General features: G+C 57.6%; 1 protein-coding gene across 1 annotated transcript; it reads left to right on the top strand.

Annotated features, from left to right (window-relative positions):
- The first annotated feature begins 864 nt into the window (after positions 1–864).
- On the top strand, positions 865–24256 carry LOC100674804 (receptor-type tyrosine-protein phosphatase V). Its single transcript, XM_064272990.1, has 34 exons — positions 865–902; positions 987–1047; positions 5117–5130; positions 5363–5943; positions 6149–6418; positions 6570–6845; positions 7931–8185; positions 8282–8527; positions 8684–8959; positions 10145–10417; positions 12142–12405; positions 12603–12869; positions 13199–13480; positions 14246–14386; positions 14654–14864; positions 15336–15403; positions 16533–16659; positions 16804–16851; positions 17559–17652; positions 17784–17874; positions 17982–18058; positions 19411–19545; positions 20320–20442; positions 21017–21177; positions 21301–21436; positions 21801–21868; positions 21959–22115; positions 22220–22298; positions 22395–22471; positions 22614–22742; positions 22879–22989; positions 23089–23252; positions 23574–23709; positions 23943–24256. The coding sequence occupies exons 1-34, from the start codon at positions 865–867 to the stop codon at positions 24000–24002; spliced, it is 5496 nt and encodes a 1831-aa protein (XP_064129060.1). The 3' UTR covers positions 24003–24256.
- Positions 24257–24897: the final 641 nt, after the last annotated feature.

Below are 24897 nucleotides of genomic sequence, written 5' to 3'. Positions count from 1 at the left end.
ATCTGAGAATCCCCACTGACCTGTGGGCAGTGACCTGAGACTGGCCTCTGCTTCATCTACCTCCCAAATAGTTAATATTTCCTGAGATAGTGGTGGCCCTGAGGACAGAAAAGAGGTGGGGGCAGAAGGGGATTGGAAAGAGGGCCACCCCCTCTGGGCCAGTTGCTGATTGTTATCAAGAACAGGAAGCTAGGATACCACAGGGGTGGGGGAGGAGGAAGCAGGCAAAAGCCCTCCCCACACTGGTCCCCCAAGTGCCCCAGGTTTCCCTGGTCTGAGCCCTGCTGGCTGTAGGCACACCTCCAGCCCCTGGTGAGGCTGGGGCCCAGCAGTGGTTCCAGTAGGTGGGAGCTGAGCTTTAGGGTGACAGCAAGGAAGCTGGGAGCCAGGAGATGAGGAGAGTAGTTGGTGGGGGTTAATGGTTGGGGATTAGGCAAAATCCCAAGAGTCTCCTAGTTCCCTTAGGGCGTGTTTGGGGGGGATAGTCATTCCTTGCTTCCTGCCCACTCCATCTCCCCTTCAGGCTCACAAATGCCTGGATGTTCGTGGAGCTGTGTGGCCAAAGCTGAGAGGGACGGGGCACCGAGCACGGATGGGACAAGACCTGTGTCATCCCTGCGCAGCCCCTCCCCAGTCGGGCGCGGGGACTGGGACACCTCGCTCTAGCCTCTCTGGAGTGCACTCAGGGAGGAGGATGGGCCTGGAGGCCCCTGGGAGTGACTTCTCTCTTCTCCCCTCCAGAAGCTGCCCAACCCTGGGCAGAATTGCCCCAGGCAGCTCTCTCTCCTCACTCATATTGCTGAATTGCCCTCCTGAGTTAAGACTTAGGTGACAGTGACCCTCAACTCCAGAGAAAGTGCAGTAATGGGTGAGAGTCAGAAAGACCCGTATGTGAGTTTAAGGTGTGGCTTATTAGCCAGGAGAACTTGGGCAAGTTATCGAACCTCCTGCTTCTTGGTCTCCTCCTCAGGTTCCTCCCCCCCCAGGGGGGATGATGATAGCACTTCCCTCGTCAAGGTCAGCCTTGAGAATGACGTCACCCTTGTGGTATGAGGTGCCTTGGGCACAGCTAGTGTTCTGAGCTGTCTGCTGAGAAGCAGGAGAGGGGAGGGGGCTGGGGAACAGCATCTGGTGGAAGGAACCACGGGTTACCGAGTCTCATCTCTCACCGGACTCTTGCCCCTTCCTCCTCGCTGCCTTGTGTTCTCCAGCCAGCCTTCTGGTAGAGGGTGCCTGGGGTAGTTCTGACCCAGGGGTGGGCAGCTACTGGAGAGAAGAAGTCACTCCCAGAGGCCTCCAGACTTCCCTTCCCCCTGCCCCCCCATCCCCAGGAGTGCATTCCAGAGAGGCCAGAGGTGTCCCAGTCCCAGACTAGGCTGGGGAGGGACTGCTGCAGGGATGATGATGCCTTGTGCCTCCTGTGCTCCGTGCCCTCACCCCTCCTGAGCTCTGGCCACACACCTCCAGATTCTCCTGCCTCCCTCCTCCAGTCCTTCCCTAATTCTAGGGGCCGAGAGCCACAACTCCTTCTTGTCCGAAGGCCCTCAGTTGAAGCACGCATATCCAGAGGTCCCAGAAGTCAAGTCATTGCTCCCTGGCAACACCTAGGGAGCAAGGAGCTCCTAGGCAGGCTGCTGCCAGCCCCCAGAGGCAAAAGCTGCCACAATATAAAATTCCAAGGGGTAGAGGATCTTGAGGACAGGGCCGAGACTGGGGTTCAGGACTCCTGGGTTCTGCACACTCCCTTCTTAGCTCCCCAACTCAGTTCCTCTCCTCTCTGGAGAAGCCCCAGGATCCTAGGTGGCTGCTCTGAGCCTCCAGCCCCCTACATCCTCAGCTAGCCTTGGCCAGCTTCTTCAGCCTTGTCTTTACAGGCCCAGGCTTGTCCCTGGGCTGTGTTGGGGAGACAGAGACACAGAGAGCTGGAATCCAGGAGGCTCACCCAGGAAGAGGCAGGGAGACACCGGAGGAGATACTGGGCGAGTGGGGCAGAGAAGAGCTGATAGGGCAGTGGGAGTGGGCCTGGGCCTGCCTGTTGAATGCTGAGGGAGGAGGGGACCCACTGGGCATGTACCAGGGCCACATCTCTGTGCCAGGCCATCCTAGGTGCCCATCTGCTACCCCAGCCCAGTTTCCCTGCCATCTTTTGGTGCCTGCTGGTGAAGGCGACTTTCTCATACCCCTCACCCCTGGCTGAGAGCACCAGGGAGCCAGGCTAGCTCAGCACTCGGGAGCAGGGCATAGCCTCCTGGAGCTCCAGGGAAGAGGTCGTTCCTTGCCTGTTTGCTGGAACTTAGGATTCTGCCAGGAGGACTTTCGGGCAGGTGAGAGTCCCTCTCCCTCTCCCAAGCCCAGAGCCAGTGAGATGCGCACTTGTTCTACTATGTGGCCCTTTCTTCCCAAAGGCTCTCTTCTCTCCCCTACCCTCCCTGTTGTTCCAGATGCCCACAAGGGCACCCAGGCCTCCATCCAAACAGGTTTGTGCACCCTCATGGCCCACCCGTGCACACACATGCACTGCACTACATACACACACACCCTCACAGATACCCCACACCCCGGTGGCCCACCGCCCCCAGCCCCACTGCCTTCCCACAGCCTGGGCAGTGGGATCTAGGTCCTCCCAATCCCTGGTGACCTTCCCCAGAGTGTGGGAGGTAGAATGGGCAACTTCCCTGTCCTGAGCCACCCTGGCCCTCTCCTGCCTGTGATTGTCATTCCCAGTGTGGGGGATGCCCAAGGTCTGGCTTCAGCCTGTGGGAGATAAGGGGAGGGGCCGGAAGAGGACTGCTGTGGGGAGAGATCGGGCGGCTTATGTCCGGGAGCCAGGACGTTTGGATCTGCATCCTGGCTTCTCCACAAGGAATCAGTAAGGTGCTCTGAGGCCTCAGGAGGACCCCAAGTGTTCTCTAGGGAGAGGATGTGGGTTTGTCTATGGGGGTGGTTGCCAGGGGAGGGGAGGGGAGACACAGCCCTGTGGTACTTTTTTTGCTGAATGGGGAGGCTTGGGCTGGGGAGGCTGCTTGTTATCTCTAAGAGCCTGTTTTCACCCTCTCTGGAGCCCCCTCTCTCATCTCCAGGGCTACACCAGACTGGGGGGGTGGTGGGGGACTGGCATGCATGCCTTCTGTGGCCAGGAGGGGGCTGGTATGTGTGCCTTCTGTGGCCAGGTGCCTCTGCTGGGCTCGGCCCATGGGACTGGCTAAGGAGTCTGTGCTTCTCCACAGGCTCCTGTTTCATGGGGACTCCTGGGAAGGGTCTGGGACCCCTCCCCTTACTTAAACACATGTCCTCTATTAGATTACGAATTAGCATGTTTCCACTCCACTTCTTCCCGTGGCTGCTGCTGATCAAGACTCTGCTAGAAGAAGCAAAGTGAGGGGCCCACAGGTGAGGCGGGACAGGGTAGATGGGATTTTTCCCTCACCTCTTAGCCAGACTAGAACATCCTCCCTTTCACATCAGTTTCCCTAGTTGCTAACCCCCACCTCTTTCGAAAGAGCACGTGTGTGCGTGCGCGTGCGTGCGCGCGCGCACACACACACACACACACACATACACACACACGCACAGGCACACACGGCTTGGAAAATCTGATGAGTCTGCAGTGCTGAGTTTCCAGGCCCCCATCCAGGGGCCTGGTGGGTGGCTCTGAGGTTTGGGGTTGGGTGGAGTGGGGGAGGAGCAGGCAGCCCCTGGCTCAGCTTGAGCTGGGAGCGAGGCTGAGCTGGCCTGGGCTGAGCTGGCCTCTGAGCAGGCCAACCCTCCATGCTGGGGCCAACCCCAGGGACTGGCTCCCACAGAAGCTGTCTTGCTATTCAGAGTTTCTATACCCCTGTCTTTCCCTCATCTTCTCTCCTCCCCACTTCCAGAGTTTTCACCTGAGTCCTGAGCTCCCTTCCCAGGGCCCAGAGCCATTTCTTCTCCTTCTGCTCTCCCTCCCCTCCATGCCTTCAGCTGTCTTGGGGTGGGGACACCTCGGTGAGCAGCTCGAGGTGGGTAGCTGACTGTAGGCTGAGGTGAAGGCATGCCTCAAGCTTGATGTCTTCTAGCCTAGGTCTATGTAGTGCCTGGCAGCCAGGTGCAGGCTGGGAGGGGGCAGAGGAAACAGGTGTGGGCCCCAGTGATTGAAGTATTGAGAGGTGGGGGAAAGACAAGCAAAACCCTAGGGATTTGGCCCACTCCCCAGAGGTCTCCCATTGGAAGGTCCCAGTTTGGGAGGGTGAGGACCAGGCAGGGGGTGCTGTCCCTGTTTAGCGGAATCAGAAGCCTCATGTTCAAGTCCAGCTCCTCTCCTCACACCCTGTGGGTCAGGTTCTTCCCCTCTCTGGATCTCAGCTTCCTCATCTGGCACTGAGAAGGTTGGACTGAGGGCCAGGTGAGCTCTTCTAGGCCTACCATTGCTGTGTCTCAGACCTCTAGGATGCTCTCCTGTGTCTCTGTCCACAAGGACATCGGGCCACATGGATTCACAAGGAGGGACCCGCATTCATAGTGGTCCATCCACCCAGCACACAGGGACACACAGGCACACAAATGTCACCAGGATACACACACAGGAAAACAAACACCCTATCTACCTCTCACGTGTTGATGGAGCCAATAGACACACAGCCCTCCTCCAGATCAGGGAGTGGAGAGCCAGTCCATTCTGCTGTGTCTACCCACCCACGAGACCATCTTGCCTCCTCATCACCCCAGAGCACAGGACGTTTTCCTCCCTGGATGTGGGGTGGAGGTGGAGCAGGCAGAGGGAGGAGGAGATGGGCTGGTCTGCAGTCTGAGTTGCAGTCCCCTTCCACCTTCTGGGCCTGGAGCCAGCCCCCGCCCCTCTCCCTCACTGCGCCTTGCCGAGGCTGGGCAGACTGCGGTGGTAGTGGCCCGGGTGGAGTGGCAGCCCCTTGCTCTTCCATGTCTACTGCCATCTGTCTGCTGTCTGCCTGCAGCTCTGGCCTTCCCACCCTTGCCTGCCCATCAGCCCGCCAGCCAGCCAGCGGGCCGAGGGGAGGGCTGAGACGTGGGGACTGGCTCCTCCCCACTGCAGCCTCCCAACCTTCCTTTGCAGACACTGGGATGAGGCCCCCAATCCTGGTTGCCGCCCTTCTCTGGCTCCCAGGAATTTGGGCTGAGGTAAGGTGGGCATGGGGGAGAGGAACAGGGTAGGTCAGGCAGGCAGGGTCTCTGCTCTCTAGGGCACATCCCAGCCCCACTCCGCTCTGCGGGGGCCCCACAGCTGGTCTGCACTAGGCGAGAGCGAGAGCAGAGGTTGCTTCCCACCCACCCGGGCCGGCACAGCCAGAACAGATTGCTCCAGCCGCACCTTGGGTGTACCTCCCTCCCAGAGATAACCCTTTAGCTGTAGCTGGGGGAGTGTCAGGCCAGATGAGAGCCTTCTCCCTCCGGCCCTGGCCCTGTCCCCCACTGGCTGTCACATCCATCTCCTTCCCTCTCCCTTCTCCTCCTTCGCACAGGTAGACGCATGCCACTCCCTGGAAGGGCACCTTGAAGAGAGTGGAGGTAGGTGTCTGCAGTGGGGAAGGGGGTTAGGGTGGGTGCAGGGCCAGTCTTTCCATGCAGATGCTGCCTCTGCTCTGGCCCTTTGCTGCTCGCTCTCCTTCTTCAGGGCAGACTCGGCCTTGGGAGACTCTAATTGTAACCCCTTTTGTCCAGGGCTACTCCCGAAAGTGAACGTCAGCAGCCAGGGGAGGCCTACTAGCCTGTTTGTGAGCTGGGAAGCCCCAGAGCCAGGGGGGCCTGGCCACACACTCTGGCTCATTCGCTTGAGTCCCCTCGGCTCTCCCGAAGGGCGGCAGCTACAGGTCCACACCAATGCATCCAGCTTTGAGTTTAAGGACCTGGTGCCAGGGAGTCGCTACCGGCTGGAAGTGACTGCCCTTCGACCCTGTGCTCAGAATGCCACCATCACCCTCACTACCCACACTGGTGCGTGGCCTGCAGGCTGGAGGTGGAGGCATTGGCTGGGGTCTGGGCAGAAGTTGGCTGCTCTGGAGGGCTCACAGAGGGCAGGGTAGCCCAAAGGGGACAACTTCTCTGAGGACCAGGCCAGGTACAGTGACCCACTTAGAAGCACTGGAAGCCGAGGGGTGCTGCCCTCTCATCTTGGGGCTTCTCTCGACCTCTGCTGTAGCACCAGCGACTGTCCGTGACCTGCAGCTCCAGAGCTCTGGGAGCCCATCTAGCCTGGAGGCCTCCTGGGGTGCTGCTCCCGGGGAACAGGATGGCTACCAGCTTCTGCTCTACCACCTGGAATCTCAGACATTGGCACACAATATCTCCATGCCCCCGGGCACCCGGTCCTACAGATTTGGCAACCTGTTGCCAGGGAACGAGTATGTTTTGGAGGTTACCACCTGGGCCAGCAACCTCCAAGCAAAGACCAGCATCCACCAGTGGACAGGTAAGGTGGGCACTTGGCCAAGTCACCAGTTGGTAGCAAAGCCGAGAGTGGTGGCGACAGTGGTGAGCCCAGAGCCTCATAGGCAGATGTATCCCAACATAGTGCAGGGCTGGTGCCAGGACTGACTTTGCTGTCTCCATCCTCTCTCCAGCCCCTGTGTCTCTGGATCACCTGCAGCTGCATGCCATGGGCACTGGCGCCCTGCGAGCCTCCTGGAATGTCTCAGAGGGCGCTGCCTGGCTCCACCTATCACTCACAGACCTCCCCGGTGGCACCAGCCTGACCGTAGTAGTTGAGCCGGGGGTCTCCAACTACACCTTCCTTCACCTCTCTCCGGGCACCCCCTATCAGTTGACCCTGACTGCTGCTGTGGGGCCCCATCAGGCAACAGGGCCCAACACCACAGCCACCGCCACTGAGTGGACCTGTGAGTGCCTGAGAGGCAGGGGGCAAAACACAGGCTGCTCAGCTGTTCCTCACTGGGGAAGCAGCCGCTGGCCAAGTGGCCAGGATACAACTGGTGGGGGAGGGGTTCCTTTGGAATTCCACAGGGAGGGGGTGGGGCTTGGAGGGTGGTGTGCCCCTCCAATTGGCTGGTGGAGGTGCCCATCTGAGAAGATGATGATGGTAACAGTTATCCTCACTTGAACCCTTCTGTGTGCCAGGCCCTGTGCTAGACTCTGTCCATGTATCATCTCATTTAATTCTACACTAGTCGTTGTATTTTAGTCGTTGTTAGCTGTTGTCGAGTAGATTCCAACTCATGGTAACCCCACATGTGCAGAGTAGAACTGCTCCACAGGGTTTTCAAGGCCATGACCTTTTAGAAGCACATAGCCAGGCCTGTCTTCCGAGGGGCCTGTGGGTAGGTTTGAACCTCCAACTTTTAAGCTAGTAGTTGAGTGTTTAGCCTTTGTGCCACCCAGGGACTCTATGTTAATGGTGTTATCCCCATTTTACGGTAGAGGGAGCTGTGCTGCCAGAGGGGAAAGAACCCAAGGGTCACACAACTTGCAAGTGGCTGAGCTGATCTGAACCTGGGTTGGGTGCCTGCAGAGCCCATGCTGACTTTTCTACAATTTTTCTCTTTACTCAGAGAAGCTCTGTCACGTAGTGGTTAAGCGTAGTGGAGCCAGACCACCTGGGTTCTGAATCTCATTTCTGCCACTCACTGACTGTGGGTCTTTGGACAAATTACTTGCCTTCTCTGTGCTTCATTTTCCATTTCTTGGAAAGGGGATAGTAATAGTAGTGTCCACTTGATGGTGTTGTGAGCAGTGAAGGGGAGATACTATGTGTAGCGTACTCAGAGCCGTGCTGGTTATTTCCCTCACTGCTGTCCATGGCCAGATGGACAGATACCAGTCTTCATCCAGAACTTGGCAAATGGTGGCTGCTGGTGTCTGGATGAGACGAGGTCCAAGGCATGTAGAAAGAAGCTGGCAGAATGAGTAGGTTTTCCTCATCCACTGTTTAATTCTTTCTTTACATATTTGCTCCTTTCCTCCCTAGATCCCTCTGCCCCTCTGGAACTGGTGCTGACCCCCCAGCCCCCGGAGCTCTGGGCAAGCTGGAAGGCTGGGCCGGGTGCCCGGGATGGCTACCTGCTGAGGTTAAGTGGGCCGGTGGAAAGAAATGTCACTCTGGGCCCTGGGGACCTCAGTGCTACATTCCCAGGGCCCCTGCCTGCTGGACACTATGCTCTGGAGCTGAAAGTTCTGGCTGGGCCCTATGATGCCTGGGCCCAGGCCAGTGCCTGGCTGGATGGTGAGTCTGGGCTGGGGGTACCAGGTGGGGCCCTGCCTGGGCATCTGCATGTGGAGGCAGCAGGTCCTTACTCTCTGGGGCCTGTGTCTTCTCCAGATTCTGAAGCCCAGCCCACACAAGGCCATGATGCCACACTGCAGCTGGAAGGGCTGGAGGCCACCAGGGAGCCTGGGAGGAGGGCACTGCTCTATGCTGAGGGCACCCCAGGCCTCCTTGGAAATATCTCTGTGCCATCTGGTGCCACCCAGATCACCTTCTGTGGGCTGGTGCCTGGGGCTTGCTACCGGGTGAACATTGCCTCAGCTCGGGGAGTTATCACCCAGAGCCTCATGGGCCACACACGTGAGTGCCAGCCAGTGTGTCCTGAGCTCCAGCCTGGGAGGCCTGGCCTTAGAGAGGGAAGTCTGGGTAGGAAAGAGGCTCTGGAGAGCTGAGCAGGGGGCATCACAGGACCACAGACACTGTAGGGCCTCCTTGCAAAACCCCCTCTCTCTTCAGGGCCGCTGGCACCACAGTCACTGGAGGTTATCAGCAGGGTCAGCCCCTCTGAGCTGGCCATCAGCTGGGCCCCACCAACAGGGCAGCGGGAAGGCTACAGGGTCACCTGGGACCAAGAGGGCAGCCAGAAGTCACTGGGCAGTCCCATTGACTTGGGCCCGGACAATTCCAGCCTGGCTCTGCAGGCTCTGGTGCCCGGCTCCTGCTACACTGTGTCTGTATGGGCCTGGGCAGGTAGCCTCAACTCCAGCATTCGGAGGACCCATGCCTGCACTGGTGAGCTCCTGGCCATAGCCTCTGGGGGGCCAGCCCAGGGCAGTGGGGGTGGGTTACTGGCTTTCTTTACTCTCTGCCCTTCTGTGGGCTACATTCTCGACTCAAAGGGCCAACATGGCCTTTCATTAGTCAATTTGCAGATATTTTTGACTTCCTTCCATCTGGTTGACCATGCACCCCCCCCACCCTCCACCCATCCACCCATCCACCCACCCACCCTCCCACCCAGCCACCCAGCCACCCACCCACCCATCCATCCATCCATCCATCCATCCATCCATCCATCCATCCATCCATCCATCCATCCATCCATCCACTCTCCCACGAATCTTCCCACCCACCCATCTATCCATCCACCCACTCATCCACACACCTACCCACCCAAAAATGCACCCATTAATCCTTCCATCCCCCCAACAAATATTTAACAAATGCCTCACACTTTCTAGGTATTGAGCTAGGTACTGAGGCTAAAAATCATGAACAAGACAGTCTAGAAAGCAAACAGATGGTTTATATGTAAATTATATCATTATGTCATATTACAATACAGGGTAAGTGTATTGGTAACACTGTGCAGAGTGATTTAACTTGAACCATATGGGACTTTAGCTTTTGTAGTTTAAAATGGTCAAGCATCAAATACGGGGAATTTTCTGGATTCAGCCTAATCTTTTCACAACTCACAGAGAGGACACCTGCTTAGGAGGCAGAGAGAGTGTTTTGGGAGAGAGTGAGCTGAGTGGAAAGTGTGGGTCTGGGTGGGATGAGGAGCAGAGGGCTTTAGCAAAAGGGTAAGCATGTGCCAAGGCCCGCAGTGGAGAAGGCGTGAGTCCATGCGGGAATGAAGTGCCTGCAGGTGAGGTGGAGGCCAGGGCCCACAAGTGATACCAGACAGTGGACGCTGTACGGGTCCTGCAGCGAACAGATGTGAACCAGACACTGTGCTCCAATGGGTGACAGTCTGGGGAAGAGGTGGGGAGTGGGTGTCAGGGCACATCTTTAAGAGGCTTTCCTGCGAAGGAAAGGAGAGTGGGTTAGAGCCCTGTGGAACTGGACTTCTAGGCTGAGAACGTTTGGAGCTTGTTCAGAGACCTAGGGAAGGGAGGCAGATAGCAGGGAAGGAGAGGCCGAGAGGCCGGGGATTCTGGCTATTCCAATTCCGTTTTTTCCTTATCCTTGCAGTCCCCGCTCCTCCTGCTAACTTGAGCCTGGGCCTTGCCTCCCAACCTCATGCCCTGATGGCTTCCTGGAGCCCCCCACCCGGGGTCAGGGATGGCTTCCGGCTTCAGCTTTACTGCCTAAGGCCTCTGACTCTGGTAGTCGAGGAGACCCTGACTCCGGAGGCCCAGAACTTCTCCTGGGCCCAGCTGTCCCCGGGCAGCAAGTTCCTAGTGCAGCTGGCCACCCTGAGGGGTCCGGATGAGAGCAGCAGTGCCAATGCCACGGGCTGGACAAGTGAGTGCCCTCAGTGCCACCCTCCCTCACCGCCACCATGCTCCTCGAATTCCCAGGGCCTGTGGGTCCCCCTTGACCTCTTTGTCACCTGTGGGCAGGCAGCTGGGCTGGCTGAGAGCACATTCGCCGATTCTGAGGTGCCAGAAGACCCCATTCCCCTTACCAGGAATCCTCGGGGCTCTGGCCCTCTGGCATTCCAGAAGGCGGTAGAACACGGCGTTTGCTCACTGGTATAGCAGCCATGGGCACGCCATTCTGCAGCTTCTCTTGTGGCTGACAGTGTGGACCCAGCCAAGACCAGACCTCAAGCCCCATTTGGGCCCATGAGTGGTTGATACCAGCAACAGTAATAGCTGATGTTCACGGGCACTTCGTTAAGTGATCTCCATGCGTTTTCTTATTTATTTCTTGTAACGACAGGTCTGTGAGGCAGATTCTATAGTTATGTCCATTTCACAGATGAGGAAACTGAGGCACAGAGAAGGAAAATACCTTGCCCTAAGTTCTTCAGCTGTAAATGGGGAGTTGGGATTCACATCAGGCAGTGTGACCCTGAGTCCACACTCCTTCCCTATGCTAACCCCAGCAGGGGAGAGAAGCAGGGGCGGGGACTGTCAGTGAAGGTGCTGGAAAAAGAGAACTGGAGTTACAGAAGTGGCAGAACCTGCTGTGCATCATACAGCGAGGTTCTCTCCTCCCCGGAAAGCCCCCAGAGCCCATGGGGCTGGGGTTTCCAGCTCTATCCTGTGCTGGCCTGAGTCTTCCTGGTTTTCTGCTTGCTGAGTCCCCGGTAGAGCTGTCGACAGCAGGTGTCCCCACCCTAGCACCATCCTCCTCTGGAGCTGTGACCTCCCCAGTCTTCCCCTCTCAGTCTCCCTCTTCCATCCCAGCCACCTTCCCTGCTTTCCTCTAGATTCCACCTAGATTTCTCTCCAGCACTGAGACCCCAGACAGGCCTGGGAGGTAGTGTTGTAAGGTGCTGGAAAGAGTGCTGGCCTGGGAGTTAAGAGACCTGGGTTCTAGTTGTGGCTTAGAACCTAAAGCAAGCCTTGTTCCTCTCTGAGCCTCAGTTTCCCTATTTATAAAGCAATCTTTAACTGGGTGTCTGAGCTCTGAGAGGGGAGAAGCACGTGGGCCCACAGATAGCTGCCTGCCCTTCGGAACCCTGATGCACCCATTTAAGGGTCCTTCAAAGGCAGGACAAACAGTTAAATGCTGTGGTACTAACCAAAAGGCACCTTGGAAGAAAGACCTGGCGATCTAGTTCCGAAAGATGAGCCACAGAAAACCCTTTGGAGCATAGTTCTGCTCTGACACACATGAGTTGGAATCGACATGATGGCAACTGGTTAAAAGTTCCCCGGGTGCTGGGGCTGGGCGAAGCACGTGATTTAACTCTGGTGCTGCCCAGTCTAGCTCTGCCTTTGAGAGGCGCACATGGTGGGAGTGTCGGTGATTAGTTCACTGATTCAACAGACACTTAGCTTGCACTCTGCTACCTGGGGATGAATGGCACAGCCCTGCCGCCATGTTGCTTATAGTGGAGTGGGGTCACAGGCTCACTTGCTGCCCCTGAACTGGGGTCTCAGACTCCCAGAAGTTTCTTGATTAGGTCAAGGATGGAGGGAGAAGTGGGGAGATCTCTTCCGGAGGGAGGAGAGCAGGATTTGGTCTCTAGTTTTCCTCTTGTCCTCTCCACCCCCTGTATCTTGTTCTCCCTGCAGCTCCCTTCACCCCTCCTCTGGTCAATGTGACCAGTGAAGGCCCCACCCAGCTCCGGACATCCTGGGTCCATGCTCCTGGGGGCCGGGACAGCTACCAGGTGACTCTGTACCAGGCGGGTGTCTGGGTGGGCACCAGCACTCTGGGACCCGAGGTGGACAGCACCAGCTTTTCGGCTCTGACTCCGGGCACGAAGTACGAGGTGGAGGTGGTCTCGAAGGCTGGGCCCCTTCGTGCTGTGGCGGCCAACGCCTTTGGCTGGACCTGTGAGTGGCGGTGGGGACAGGGTGCTTCTGAGACCCCTGGGCTGTTGCTTCACCGGTACCTTCACCTCCCTTTTGCCCCATTTCCCTACCTACATAAGCAAGGGCTCTGAATGGGGTCAGCAAGCCACTGGTATTGTGGCCCAGGCCCTCAGCGACGGGATCGGAAGTCTGCTTGACCTCTCTCCTTCCCTCCACAGCCCCACTCTTGCCCAGTGAGTTGTTGGTATCGATGCAGGCGGGCAGTGCCGTGGTCAACCTGGCCTGGGCCAGCAGCCCCTTGGGGCAGGGGGTATGCCATGCCCAGCTCTCAGAGGCTGGGTATCTCTCCTGGGAGCAGCCTCTGGTGCTCGGCCAAGCCCACCTCGTCCTGAGGGGCCTCACACCTGGACGTAACCTCTCCTTGTCGGTGCTGTGCCAGGCGGGCCCTCTGCAGGCCTCCACCCACTCCGTGGTTCTGCCCGTTGGTATGTGTGTGTCTGTCGGGGAAGATGGTGGTACCCTGAGAGGCAGACCCCAACCCAGTCAGCAGCACTGCCCATTCCACTCCAGCCTCTGCTCCTCCCAGTCGGATGTTGTGCCCACCTGCCGTGGGGCCATCGCCCCCTGTGCTTCTGCAGAGGGCAGTGATAGCCGAGGGAGAAGGTGTTTCTCTGTGTGCCTGGGGCCCCTTCTGTGGACACAGGTGCCCAGTCCCTTGCACCTGAGGATTTTGAGAGCCCCTGATCCAGATACCTTCCTCTTGGCGTACACTGAGTCTGGCCTCCACACAAGGCAGAACCTTTGACTTCTACAGAGCCTGACCCCGTGGAGGACGTGCAGTGCCAGCCAGAGGCCACCCACCTGGTCCTGAACTGGACGGTGCCCACTGGGGACGTGGGTACCTGCCTCGTGGTGGTAGAGCAGCTGGCAGTGGGAGGGAATGCTCACATCGTCTTCCAGGCCAACACCTCTGGGGATGCTGTCCTGCTGTCCAGCCTGGTGCCCGCCACTTCCTACCGCCTCAGCCTCACCGTGCTGGGCAGAAACGGGCTGTGGAGCCGGGCGGTCACCCTGGTGTGTGCCACTTCTGCGGAGGGTAGGCACTTTTCACGGCCTCTGGGGCTACCTCCACACCCGCAGTCTCCCCCTCATCACTGCCCACCTGGTATTCTCACTCCCTGGTCCCCAAGCCCCAACCCTGTCCTCTGGCCCTGATCTTGCTGTTTTGATACCACATTAAAAAAAAAAAAAAGTAAACATACATGTGATAAAACATTTGCCCTTTTAACATTGTTTCCATGTACAATCCAATCCACCCACCAACCCACTGCCGTGGAATCGATTCCGACTCATAGTGACCCTATAGGACAGAGTAGTGTACAATCCAGTGAATGAGTTACGTTCCTCGTGTTGTCCAGCCTCTCTACCCTTCCACATTTCTATCACCCTTAATGGAAACTCTGGTGGTGCAGTGGTTAAGAGCTACGGCTGCTAACCAAAAGGTTAGCAGTTTGAATCCACCAGGTGCTTTTTGGAAACCCTATGGGTCAGTTCTGCTTTTTGTCCCCTAAGCAATGAGGCCCCCTTTTCCTCTCCTTGCTGCCCGCCCCTGGTAACCACTCATGAACTTTGGTGGCTATACACTTGCCTGTCCTAGGTGTTTCTCCTAGGCGTTTCACGTACGTCGACGCCGTGCTTTTGAGCCTCATGCTCTGGGCACCATGGCTAGGAATCTTACGGTTCTCATTTACGTGTATCCATCAGTCATTTGCTGTGGGCCTATGATGTGCCAGGAACTGGGAGACGTAGGCATGGCCCTGCCCTGGAAGGGTGACCTTACTCTGCTCCTTTCCACCTCCAGCCTGGCACCCCCCAGAGTTAGCCATGGCCCCCCAGCTGAAGCACGAGTCGGAGATGGGAGTGGTGATCACGCCAGGCATGTTTGGCAAGGATGATGGGCAGATCCAGTGGTATGGTGTCATCGCCACCACCGACATGTCATGTGAGTACTGGGCCTGGGATGGGTGTGGGGGGACCAGGCCGCTGCCCAGTCTGGCGTAGGTGACTCAGAGACTGAGACTGGAAGGTGAAACGTCTGAGCCTGGTGTGTGGTGTGAGCAGCAAGAACCAGAGCTTTCTTGAGGACGGGGCTGTTGGGTTGTGAATGGTGGGCGCATGTTAGAAGAAATGGGGTCACCGCTCCGTGTCCGGGGGGGAGGCCTTGGTCCTCTTGCTGACCTTGTCTATCCCTCTCCTGTTCCTTTCCCAGTGGCTCGGCCTCCCCAGGAAGCCATCAACCACACCTGGTATGACCACTACTACAGAGGACGTGACTCCTACCTGGCCATCCTGCTCCCCAACCCCTTCTATCCGGGGCCCTGGGCTGTGCCGAGAATCTGGATGGTGCCTGTGGGTACAGAGGACTGTGGCCAGACTCAGGAGATATGTAATGGGCAGCTCAAGCCAGGTGCCCAGTACAGGTGAGGGCTAAGGCCAGAGGGGGGCATTATAATTTTTTTTTTTTTTAAAAGATGGGTTGTTTACACATATTTCAACAAAAGATCTGGGCTAACTTACAAAGAGTAGAGTTATTTTGGCTGGGCTTCCTGGTAGGCAGGGCAAAAAAGGGAACACCCAACTGTTACATGGTTCTTTTTTCAGAAAGGAAAATGGGGTGTGGATTCTGTTTCAGCTTGCTGGAGCAATGCCAATGATATTCAGGTGTCTACTTCTAGGGCTTACTCTTGCTCTCAGAATAGGTCAGGGAAGATGGAAGAAAAGCTAGGGGAGGCTTGCTCTTAGGTGGCAGGTAACTCAATCTATATCTTTTAAACAGATGAAGGAAGCTCTTACTTTTTGTGGGTCTATTGCTCATGACTTGGTTTCCTGGGAGGTGCTTTGCCTTCTTTGCCTGACCCTCCCCCGACAGAAGGTCTCGTTTCTCTGCCCAGGTTCAGTGTTGCTGCCTTTACCAGGTCCAGCCCTCCTGAACCCATTATCTCCTTCTCAGCCTTCTCAGGTAAGGTGGGCACTTAGCTGCAGTTCCAGCTGGGCGCTGGAGTGGGGGAGAAGTGCCAGGACCCCTCTTCTGAGGCTCATTCCCAACCAGCAGCAGGAGGGACTGAGGTTAGACTCCAGGGAGAACATGTCCTGCCTAGCAGAGCTGAGGGGCCCAGAAGCTCGCGATGAAGGTGCTTGGGCACCAGAATTGCCCTGGGTGGGCTGGAGGTAGAGACAGAGACTCTTCACCAATGTCCATAATCACACCTCCTTCCAGCACTGTCCCGCTACAGCCGTGTGGCCCGGCCATCCACACGCTAGTACAGCACTGCCCACTAGAAACATAAGCAAGCCATAAATGTGAACCATACATGTATTAAAATTTCCTAGTAACCACATTAAAAGATAAAACCAGTTGAAATTAATTTTAAAAACATTTCATTTAAACTAAGATATCTAACTCATTTCAATGCATGATCCATTAAAAAAAAAAATAGATCTTTCACATCATTTTTTCTTACTAAATCTTTGAAATTTATGCCTAGAGCAGATCTCAATTAAGACTAGCCACATTTCAAGTGCTCGATAGCCACATGTGGCTAGTGGGTACAGTGTTGGACAGTGTTGCTGCTGTTAGTTGCTGTTGAATTGATTCCAACTCATGGCGACCCCATGTTTGTGGAGTAGAACTACTTCTTTGGGTTTTCAAGGCTGTGACCTTTGAAAAGCAGATCACCAGGCCTTTCCTCTGAGGCACCTCTAGGCAGGTTCGAACCAGCAACCTTTCAGCTAGTAGTCGAGTGGTTAACCGTTTCCACCACCCAGGAATTCCTTGTTGGACAATGTAGTTCTAGAAAATCCAGGTAACCAGGCCTCTGCCCTCTTTTGTTTGAGGATGCCAGGGATGGGAGTAGGGTCTTTGGGGGGTGTTCCTAGGAGGTGGAGCAGGGAGGGCTTGCTGGGTGTTCTTGGCGCCCATCCAGGATGCTCCCCCTCAAAGCCACCTCTGGCTTTGGTTTGGCATCTGGAACTTCTGGGGGGCCACTGTGCCCTCTGCCCAGAGGGTCCAAAGCCCAGGTGAGGTTGGCATGGCACTGGCAGGGTTGGGGGCAAGGCTGCCATGCTCCCTCCTCCCCTTGCCCCCACAGAGCCCCTGGCCAGCATCCCAAGGGCGGCAGTGCCCCTCGTTGTGGTGGTGGGCGTTGTGGTGGGCTGTGTCTTCACTGTCTGTGCCGTATTGAGCCTGCTGTGCTGGCGGCGAGCAAAACGGCAAAGGTGAGCTGGGTGGGCTGGGGGCTGGAAGAGCTTGTAAGCGGGGTGGTGCCGTGTGGCCGGGGCAGGGGTGGCATCCTCCAGAAGATGCTAGCCCTGCCCTGGCCTCCCCAGGCTGCCTCCCACAGTCCTCTTTGCCCTTTGCAGGGCCCAGAAGAATCAGTTTTCCCAAGAGCTGACTGCTTATAACCTGCGGTGAGTACTGTGCCCCCGCCACCTGCCAGCCCCGTGGTGTGAGGGCTGTGGGGCCTGCATGGGTGGGCCCCAGGTGACACTGCCAAGTCTCCCTGCAGCCTGCACCTCTGTGATGCCTCCCAGACAGGGCGCTGCCCTTCTTCCCCAGCCACCTGCCTGGACTTTCTCTCCAACCCCTGGGCTCTCCAGCTCCTCTTGGCTCATTCTGCCTCCTTCTCCTCCAAACTCCCCAACTCCAGTCCTACCTTCTCCCTGAGTGACCGCTGGATCCTGTCAGGCCAAATCTCTCTCTTTTCTTTCTCTCTCTGTCCTCTATTAGGTCTGTAATTCCCTCCTGTTCTTCCTTATACTGACTTCGTATTGAACCGACATTAACTGAGCACCAGCTGTACAGGAAGCCCTGTTGCAGACCCTGGGAGGGGTTTATAAGCCAGGCCTGGGCATTCCGTGCAGGTCTGGCCCCCACCCTGCCCCTCCTTCCTGTGTGTCCCCATCTCCATCCTTCCATGCTGGTGGGTGGCTTGCAGCCCCGCCCTTGCAGCACAGGAGCCTGCTAAACATGCCTGCAGACTCCAGGTCAGGGACTGGAGCCCAGGGGCTGGGTTCTCACCAGCTTGCGGAGATCAGGTTGTGCAGCCAAGACTGAGGTCCACCACTCTGTGCCCACCACCCGCACACCCAGGCCCGCTCCCTCCCTCTCCCACCAGGCGGACCCACCGGCCGATCCCCATCCAGAGCTTCCGGCAGAGCTATGAGGCTAAGAGCGCTCACGGTCACCAGGCTTTCTTTCAGGAGTTTGAGGTAAGGCTCAGAGGTGGAAGGACGGGGGCGTGAGGCTGGAACATCCAGCTTCGCACTCAGCACCCTGCCCTGTCCTATGAGGGTGAGATGGGCCTGCTTCAGACACCACTGCCTGCCCCCAATCTCTGCAGGAGCTGAAGGAGGTGGGCAAGGAGCAGCCCAGACTGGAGGCAGAACATCCTGCCAACGCCACCAAGAACCGCTACCCACATGTACTGCCCTGTGAGCATGGGGCAGGCGAGGGCACCGGCAGAGGGCAGGGCCTGGCATGGAGGAGGGAGGAGGCTGTGTGTGCCCCAGCACTGAGGGCACAACCTTACCCTCTGCAGATGACCACTCTCGGGTCAGGCTGGCCCAGCTGGAGGGAGAGCCCCATTCCGACTACATCAATGCCAACTTCATCCCGGTAAGGGCTGACTGCCAGCTGTCTGTGGCTGTCTGCTCAGGAGTTGGGCTGGTTTGCAGACACACTGTCCTGCCTGAGCTCAGCTAGATGTCCATGAAGGTCACCAGCTTGTGTTTCTTTAGGTCAATCCAACAGGTATTTATTGAGGGTCTAGGTGGTGCAAACAGTTATATGCTCAACTGCTAACTGAAAGGTTAGTGGTTTGAGTCTACCCAGAGGCACCCACTGAAAACCCTGTGGAGCACAATTCTACCCTTACACACATGGGATCATCATGAGTCGGAGTCGACACAACAGCGACTGGTTTTCATTTTGTGTCAGGCACGGTGTTGGGCTGCGGAAGTTAGCTGTACTCCCCACCTCCCGACAGAACACGTGGCGTGTGTGCGTGCATGACTGTGTGTGTGTGTAAGACGTGGCACATCCACCACACAGTGTGACGAGTGTTGTAACAAGGGAACAAGCACAGTGTTCTGGGCACATGGAGGAGGGAGCAATTTGGTCCACATCCTGTATCAATAAAGTCTTTCTAGAGGAGAAAAAAAAAACCAAACCTGTTGCTGTCAAGTCGGTTCTGACTCACAGCAGCCCTGCAGGACAGAGTAGAACTGCCCCACAGAGTTTCCAAGGAGCACCTGGTGGATTCCAACTGCCAGCCTTTTGATTAGCAGCCATAGCACTTGACCACTATGCCATCAGGGTTTCCTTTAGAGGAGAGGATACTTGATGTCTTCTTGAAGGATGAGTAGAATTTTAATAAGTGGGGAAGATAAAGGGGGGAAGGACATTCTGGCTGGAGAGAAGAGCCTGAATGAATACAACCCCTCCCTGAGGCAAGAATGTACAGGGATTGCGGAGGGCCCAGCGTGAGTGGCATGCAGGGTGGGGTGAAGGTGGCAGGTAGTGGGAGTGAGATAGGAACGGTAGGATGTTGCTGAATTCAGGAGGACCTTGCTTGTTAGGCTGAGGGATTTGGATTTTGTTTGGTGGGCAATGGGGAGCCATGAAAGATGTTTGAGCACTACAGAAACACAGAGTTTGCTGTTAGGAAGGTCACGCTGGCACTGGTGAGGAGGGTGGACTGGGACATTAGTATCTTATTGTCATAAAGGGTTTTCTTGCCCTTTTGAAGTGGGGCATGGGTAGTGGTGGGGTCTCTAAAGTTCCCCCTCCAGGTTTGATTCCTTGGTGCACACACATGTTCACATGCTTGCACACGTATTAGTGTGTACAGAGTGTCCTCACTCTAGGAGGTCACACATGGGATGTTTACTGCAGTGTGCTTGGTGGGGCCCAGAGGACCAAGGGTTCACCTGTTAACATGTTCCTGTCCTCTGCCACCCACACCCCAGGGTTACACCAACCCACAGGAATTCATCGCCACCCAGGGGCCTCTCAAAAAAACTCTGGAGGACTTCTGGCGGCTGGTGTGGGAGCAGCAGGTCCACATCATTGTCATGCTGACAGTGGGCATGGAGAACGGGAGGGTGAGCATGCCCTGCAGTTTCCAGAAATAGCCACCAGGTGGCACACGTTCTCCGGGCAGGAATGGCCACGGGCCTTAGCAACCCTAATGGTATCTTCCAGTCAGGGAGAGTGAGGCAGACAGGAGTGATGCCAGCCAGGTTGGAGGTTGGTGGGGTTCCCCAGGATCACCCAGCATTGGGAGGCAGGGGGGAGGGACCAGGTGCACCCGGCTTGACTCAGTTTCCAACAGCCTCTGCTATTTCTCATTGCCTCTGCTTACTCTTGCTGCTTGCTCTTGCTGTGGACAGAGAAGGCTGGAGAGGTTGGAGATGAAGGGGTGAGGACCGGTCCAGGGTGGGCATTGCGGGTAGGGGCACTGTGCATCCTTTCTTTCAGTAAACTGGGTGAGGCCTCTGTGCCTGCTCACTGAAGGGCCCTGGGACAGAGAGGGTGCTTGCAAGGAGTTTGACGTCAGCCTGAGCAGTGAGGCAAGGACAGACAGCCACTAAATAAGGCCACCCAGTTTTACTAAGGAGCTCTGGAGCCAATTCAAAGCTCTAAGGGTCGCACAAGAGGCCTGAGGTGAGGGAGCTGGGGTCCAGCTAGGGAAGGGAGGCTTCTGGAGAAAGTTGCCTTGGGTCATGTCAGAGAGAATTTCAGCAGGGTAGCAGGGATCAGAGAGATGGGTGAGGAAGGCTGGGGCTGAATAAGTTTTGGGGACGTGGTGGTAAGGTTGGGTGCTCTCTATGACCTCTATAGTATCACCCTCTGCCCACACAAATCCTTCGGCCTAGGTGTTGTGTGAGCATTACTGGCCGGCTGACTCCATCCCCATCACCCATGGCCACATCACTGTTCACCTCTTGGCTGAGGAGCTTGAGGATGAGTGGACCAAGCGTGAATTCCAGCTGCAGCACGTGCGTGTCCCAGGGAGATGGGCAGTGTGGGGTGGGCCTTAGCCCTGGACTGCCCGAGAAGGGTGCCTTGCCTCCAGGGTCCCCGTGACCTCCTTCCTGAGGACCTCACTGCCCAGGACTCCCGACTCCCTTGGGGAGATGGTAGTTAGGGAACGGTAATGAAGCACAGAGAAGGTTAAGGTTGTAGTCGAGGCTGCTTGGTGAGTCAAGGGTAGAGTGGGGGCAAGAAGTGAAGGCTGTACCCTGCCCCACGCTCAGCTCAGGGCTCCTTTCTTCACCCCACCCCCTTTTGCCCAACTGCCTTACCCGCTGTGACCTCCTGGGGCAGGAAATCAGAGACCAGAATCATCCCTCTGCCTGGGCACCCTCTATATAGAAAAGAATTCAAGGGCTCAGGGCATCTAGAGGGAGGGAGATGACATAGGCACCACCCTCAAGGAACATCCAGTCTGAGGGGGGAGGTATCCCCCTGCCCTCAGGGAGCTGGTGATGAAAGTTTCAGGGCTGGGACCAGTAAGAGTGACAAGTAGGAGCAGCCCCCCCGCCCCCTCTCCTGCTCCGCTCCCTGACTCAGGCCTCTGAGCAACAACAGCGGAGGGTGAAGCAGCTGCAGTTCACGACCTGGCCTGACCACAGCATCCCTGAGGCCCCCAGCTCCCTGCTCACCTTTGTGGAGCTGGTACGGGAGCAGGTCCGGGCTTCCCAGGGCACGGGGCCCATCCTGGTGCACTGCAGGTGAGCGCCTGGAAGGCCCCCTGCTTGGCTTAGGTGGAGGAGGCTCTGGGGAAGGGCTCTAGGGCCACAGGGGCCACGGACAGCCCCTTCACCCATTCAGCTCCCCAGGACTTGTCCCCACAGTGCGGGCGTGGGCCGGACGGGCACCTTTGTGGCCCTGACCAGGCTGCTGCAGCAGCTGGAGCAGGAGCAGATGGTAGATGTGTTCAACTCCGTGTACGCACTCCGGCTGCACCGGCCCCTCATGATCCAGACCCCGGTGAGGGCTGCAGCCACCTGGGCTGGGCGCTGGAACCCTGAAGGAGTGGGTGGGAGGTGGATGGCTGTGGGGGCCACAGGGTCTGGAGGTAGTAGCAGGGACCAGGCAAAGGAGCTCAGGGGACACCCAACGACCTGGGGCGGGGGGGCTGAAACATGTCACCACCCCGTCTGGGCTTATTTCCCTTTCTGTAGAAGGGGAGGTGGGGCAGGCCCCAGCTTTGACATTGTATGATAGCACAGGGAGGGTCCCCAAATGGCACCCCCCTCACCCTGCCCCATCCCAGTCTCCCCGGGGGGTGGGGGCCTGGAAAGTCTCTCTGCTGGGCCATGCTGTCTCAGTGGACCTGCCCTTCTCCCTGCAGAGCCAGTACGTTTTCCTGCACAGCTGTCTCCTGAGCAAGATTCTGGAAGGGCCCTTGGACACCTCAGAGTAAGTCATGGCCCCCTTGGGCCCTTGTGGGATGGGTCTCAGGTTTCCTGTGCCTGCCCACCAACAGGCCCGACTCCTGTCCCTGAGCAGAGCCAAGAAGACTAGGAGCGGGAGCTGGGGAAGCTGGCGTGCCTTCTCGCCTCTGCACCCCTGCCCCAGGTCCCGCCCCATCTCTGTGAAGAACTTCGGGCAGGCCTGCACCAAGAGGGCGGCCAACGCCAATGCTGGCTTCTTGAAGGAATACGAGGTAAGCTTCAGGCCAGGGGTGGATAACAAATGAAGATGGCTTTCCCCTGCCCTGCTGGCACTTCTGTGGGCTCTGCCCAGCGTCGGTGCCCATCTTGCTCCCAGCTCCTGCTCCGGGCCATCCAGGAAGAGGCTGGCTCTCTGACGCCCCCTGCTGGCCATGATCAGCACAGCAGTGTCTCCTGTGAGTGTGCGCACTGTGTGGATGGTGGGTGGCAAGCACTGGCCAGGGGCATCTGGCACCACCTATGGCAGCGTCACCCTCACTATCCTCCCACAGACGATCGTTCTCAAGTGCAATTTTCTCCTTTGGAGGAGAGTCCCCCTGATGAGATGCCTGAAGCCTGGCTCTTCCCTGTGAGATGATGCCAGCCTTCTGCCTTTTACTTGTCCTGTCTGACCATTTGGGCCTCCTGGGCTGGGGCTGGGGTTGCAGAGGGCTCCTAGGGATGGCCAGGAATGCCCTCGGTCTCTTGAGCCATTGAGCTGTGCTCTGCAGGGTGGGCCTTCTGGCCGCGACCACGTGGTGCTGACAGGCCCTGTGGGGCCACGGGAGCTCTGGGAGCTGGTGTGGGAGCATGGGGCCCATGTGCTGGTCTCCCTGTGTCCGCCTGACGACGTGCAGAAGGTGAGGGGGTCAGGGGAAGGGAGAGGAGGACATAGGATGGGAGGCTTAGGAGTCAGGGTGGAGTGTGGATGGCCAGGACCTGGGGAGGGACCTGGGGAAGCTATCTGAGCGGCCCTGACGGCCTCCCCCACTCCAGGAGTTCTGGCCCACAGAGATACATCCCATTGTCACGGATATGGTGACTGTGCACTGGGTGGCCGAGAGCAACACAGGTGGCTGGCCCTGCACCCTCCTCAGAGTCACACATGTAGGTGTTGGGGCAACAGGGTGTGGGATGGGTGGGCTGTCCTGTGTCAGCTCCCCCCGGCCTCCCTGGCACTAATGCTGATGGGGTCCTTGTCCCTAGGGAGAGAGCAGGAAGGAGAGGCAGGTGCAGCAACTGCAGTTTCCGTCCTGGGAGCCTGGGCGTGAGCTGCCCGCCACTACCCTGCTGCCCTTCCTGGTCGCTGTGGGCCAGTGCTGCTCCCGCGGCAAGAGCAAGAAGCCGGGCACGCTGCTCAGCCACTCCAGGTGCTGTGGACAAAGGGCTGGGTGGTAGGTGCCAGGACCCCCTCAGCGCCCCTCTGGCAGGGTCTTACATCTCGCTGAGCTCTGCTTGGGTTATGGGTCAAAGGGCACAGTCTCCTAGTTCCCTCTGTCCTCCTCCCCTGCCCTTGGGTCTCTCAGGGATACGGTAGGAATGTACCCTTCCCTACCCAGGCCCAGCTTGGTTGACCAAATGCCCAGTGTCCCTTCCAGCCCTCCAGCCCGGGTTGGGTTTTCCCATATACCTGGACATCCTCTCCCACCCCACCCCTGGAGGCACCCCATCCAACTCTGGGTCCATTGCAGCAAGGGTGTGGCCCAGTTGGGCATCTTCCTGGCCATGGAGCAGCTGCTGCAGCAGGCGGGGGCTGAGTGCACTGTGGACGTCTTTAACGTGGCCCTGCAGCAGTCACAGGCCTGTGGCCTAATGACCCCAACACTGGTAAGAGGTGACAAGGGGCTCAGCTGTGGGAAGGGGCGGGAGGTGGGGAAGTTTCTGCCCAGCTACGGGATGCCTCTAGGCAGTGCCATTTGCACAGCCCCAGGTGGGGCTGTGCGCTGTGGGCCACTCTCTGGCTGAAATGGAACCCTAGGGGCCAGGAGACACCAAGGAAGCCTTTCTTGGTTAGATTTGGGCGGGTGGGGTGAGGCTTCTTTCCCCACCTCTGTCCCCAGGAACAGTATATCTACCTCTACAACTGTCTGAACAGCGCACTGGTAGACGAGCTTCCCTGAGCCAGCACAGCTTAGGAGCAGAATGGGTCTGTGCCCTGCTGGACAATGCCTACCCCTGTAGGCTCACTCGGGCCTGGCTTCCCCAGGAGGGCCCTGTGCTGTGAAGGGGCAGAATTGGGGAATAAAGAGGTGTGGACAAGCTTGAAGCTGAGTGTGTTCTGTCACCCATCTGCTGAGGAGGGAAAAAAATGGCTGTGAAGACTTGAGGGGCATGGGGCCCAGCGAAGGGTCTCTGGGGCCACCATGGAGCAGGGCTGACAGGCGGGTCCTGGGGCCTGGCTGAACTGGCCGACTTGCAGCCTGCTTGCTGTTGGCTTTCCCCAAGAGTTCCCTACCCCTATTCCTCCAATTTCTCAGTTTCCTCAGACTTCAGTCTCTCCACCTCTAGTGTCCTGTGGTGCCAAGCTCTCGATTCAGGGTCCCATCTACTCAGTAGTCCCCTTCCTACCTGCCAGCCCTGCATATAGTAGAACTTCCCTGCTTCCTGAATCTCTTCCCTGCCATCCCCAGCCTTTGCTTCCTGTCAGAGTCCCCAGAGGCTACCCTCAGCCAGTGCCTGCTACCTCTCCCTGGCATCCATACCGTGACTGGGGAGGCAGGAGCCTGAGGCATCACTGCTCCCATGGAGGCTGCCCCTCAGGCTAGAGTTGCTCCTTGGAGCTCTCCTCCTTCCTCCCCTCCACAGAGCAGGGAGGTGGGAAAGAAAGTAGTGAGGGCATCTGGGGAAGGATAAAACCAGGAGGAGAAACTAAAAACCAGGAAGGAGGGTGGGGACGAGGCCCCAGGGGAAAGCACTCTCTCCCACACACTTTAGGGCTGTATTGCACTCCATGTGACATGATCACTGATGGCCTCGTGAGCTCCTGTGGCCCCTCTGGTCAGACTGCAGGTTCTG

The sequence above is a fragment of the Loxodonta africana genome, chromosome 20, assembly GCF_030014295.1.
Source record: "Loxodonta africana isolate mLoxAfr1 chromosome 20, mLoxAfr1.hap2, whole genome shotgun sequence".
NCBI lineage: Eukaryota > Metazoa > Chordata > Mammalia > Proboscidea > Elephantidae > Loxodonta > Loxodonta africana.
This window is presented reverse-complemented; position numbering and strand designations above follow the sequence as displayed.

Bases quoted from the DNA above. Each gene is read 5' to 3' on its own strand.
- LOC100674804 (XM_064272990.1), top strand. From the start codon at position 865: ATGGGTGAGAGTCAGAAAGACCCGTATGTGAGTTTAAG. The intron at 10,418-12,141 runs GTGAGTGCCCTC...TTCTCCCTGCAG, and splicing joins CAATGCCACGGGCTGGACAA to CTCCCTTCACCCCTCCTCTG. The intron at 17,653-17,783 runs GTAAGGCTCAGA...CAATCTCTGCAG, and splicing joins CTTTCTTTCAGGAGTTTGAG to GAGCTGAAGGAGGTGGGCAA.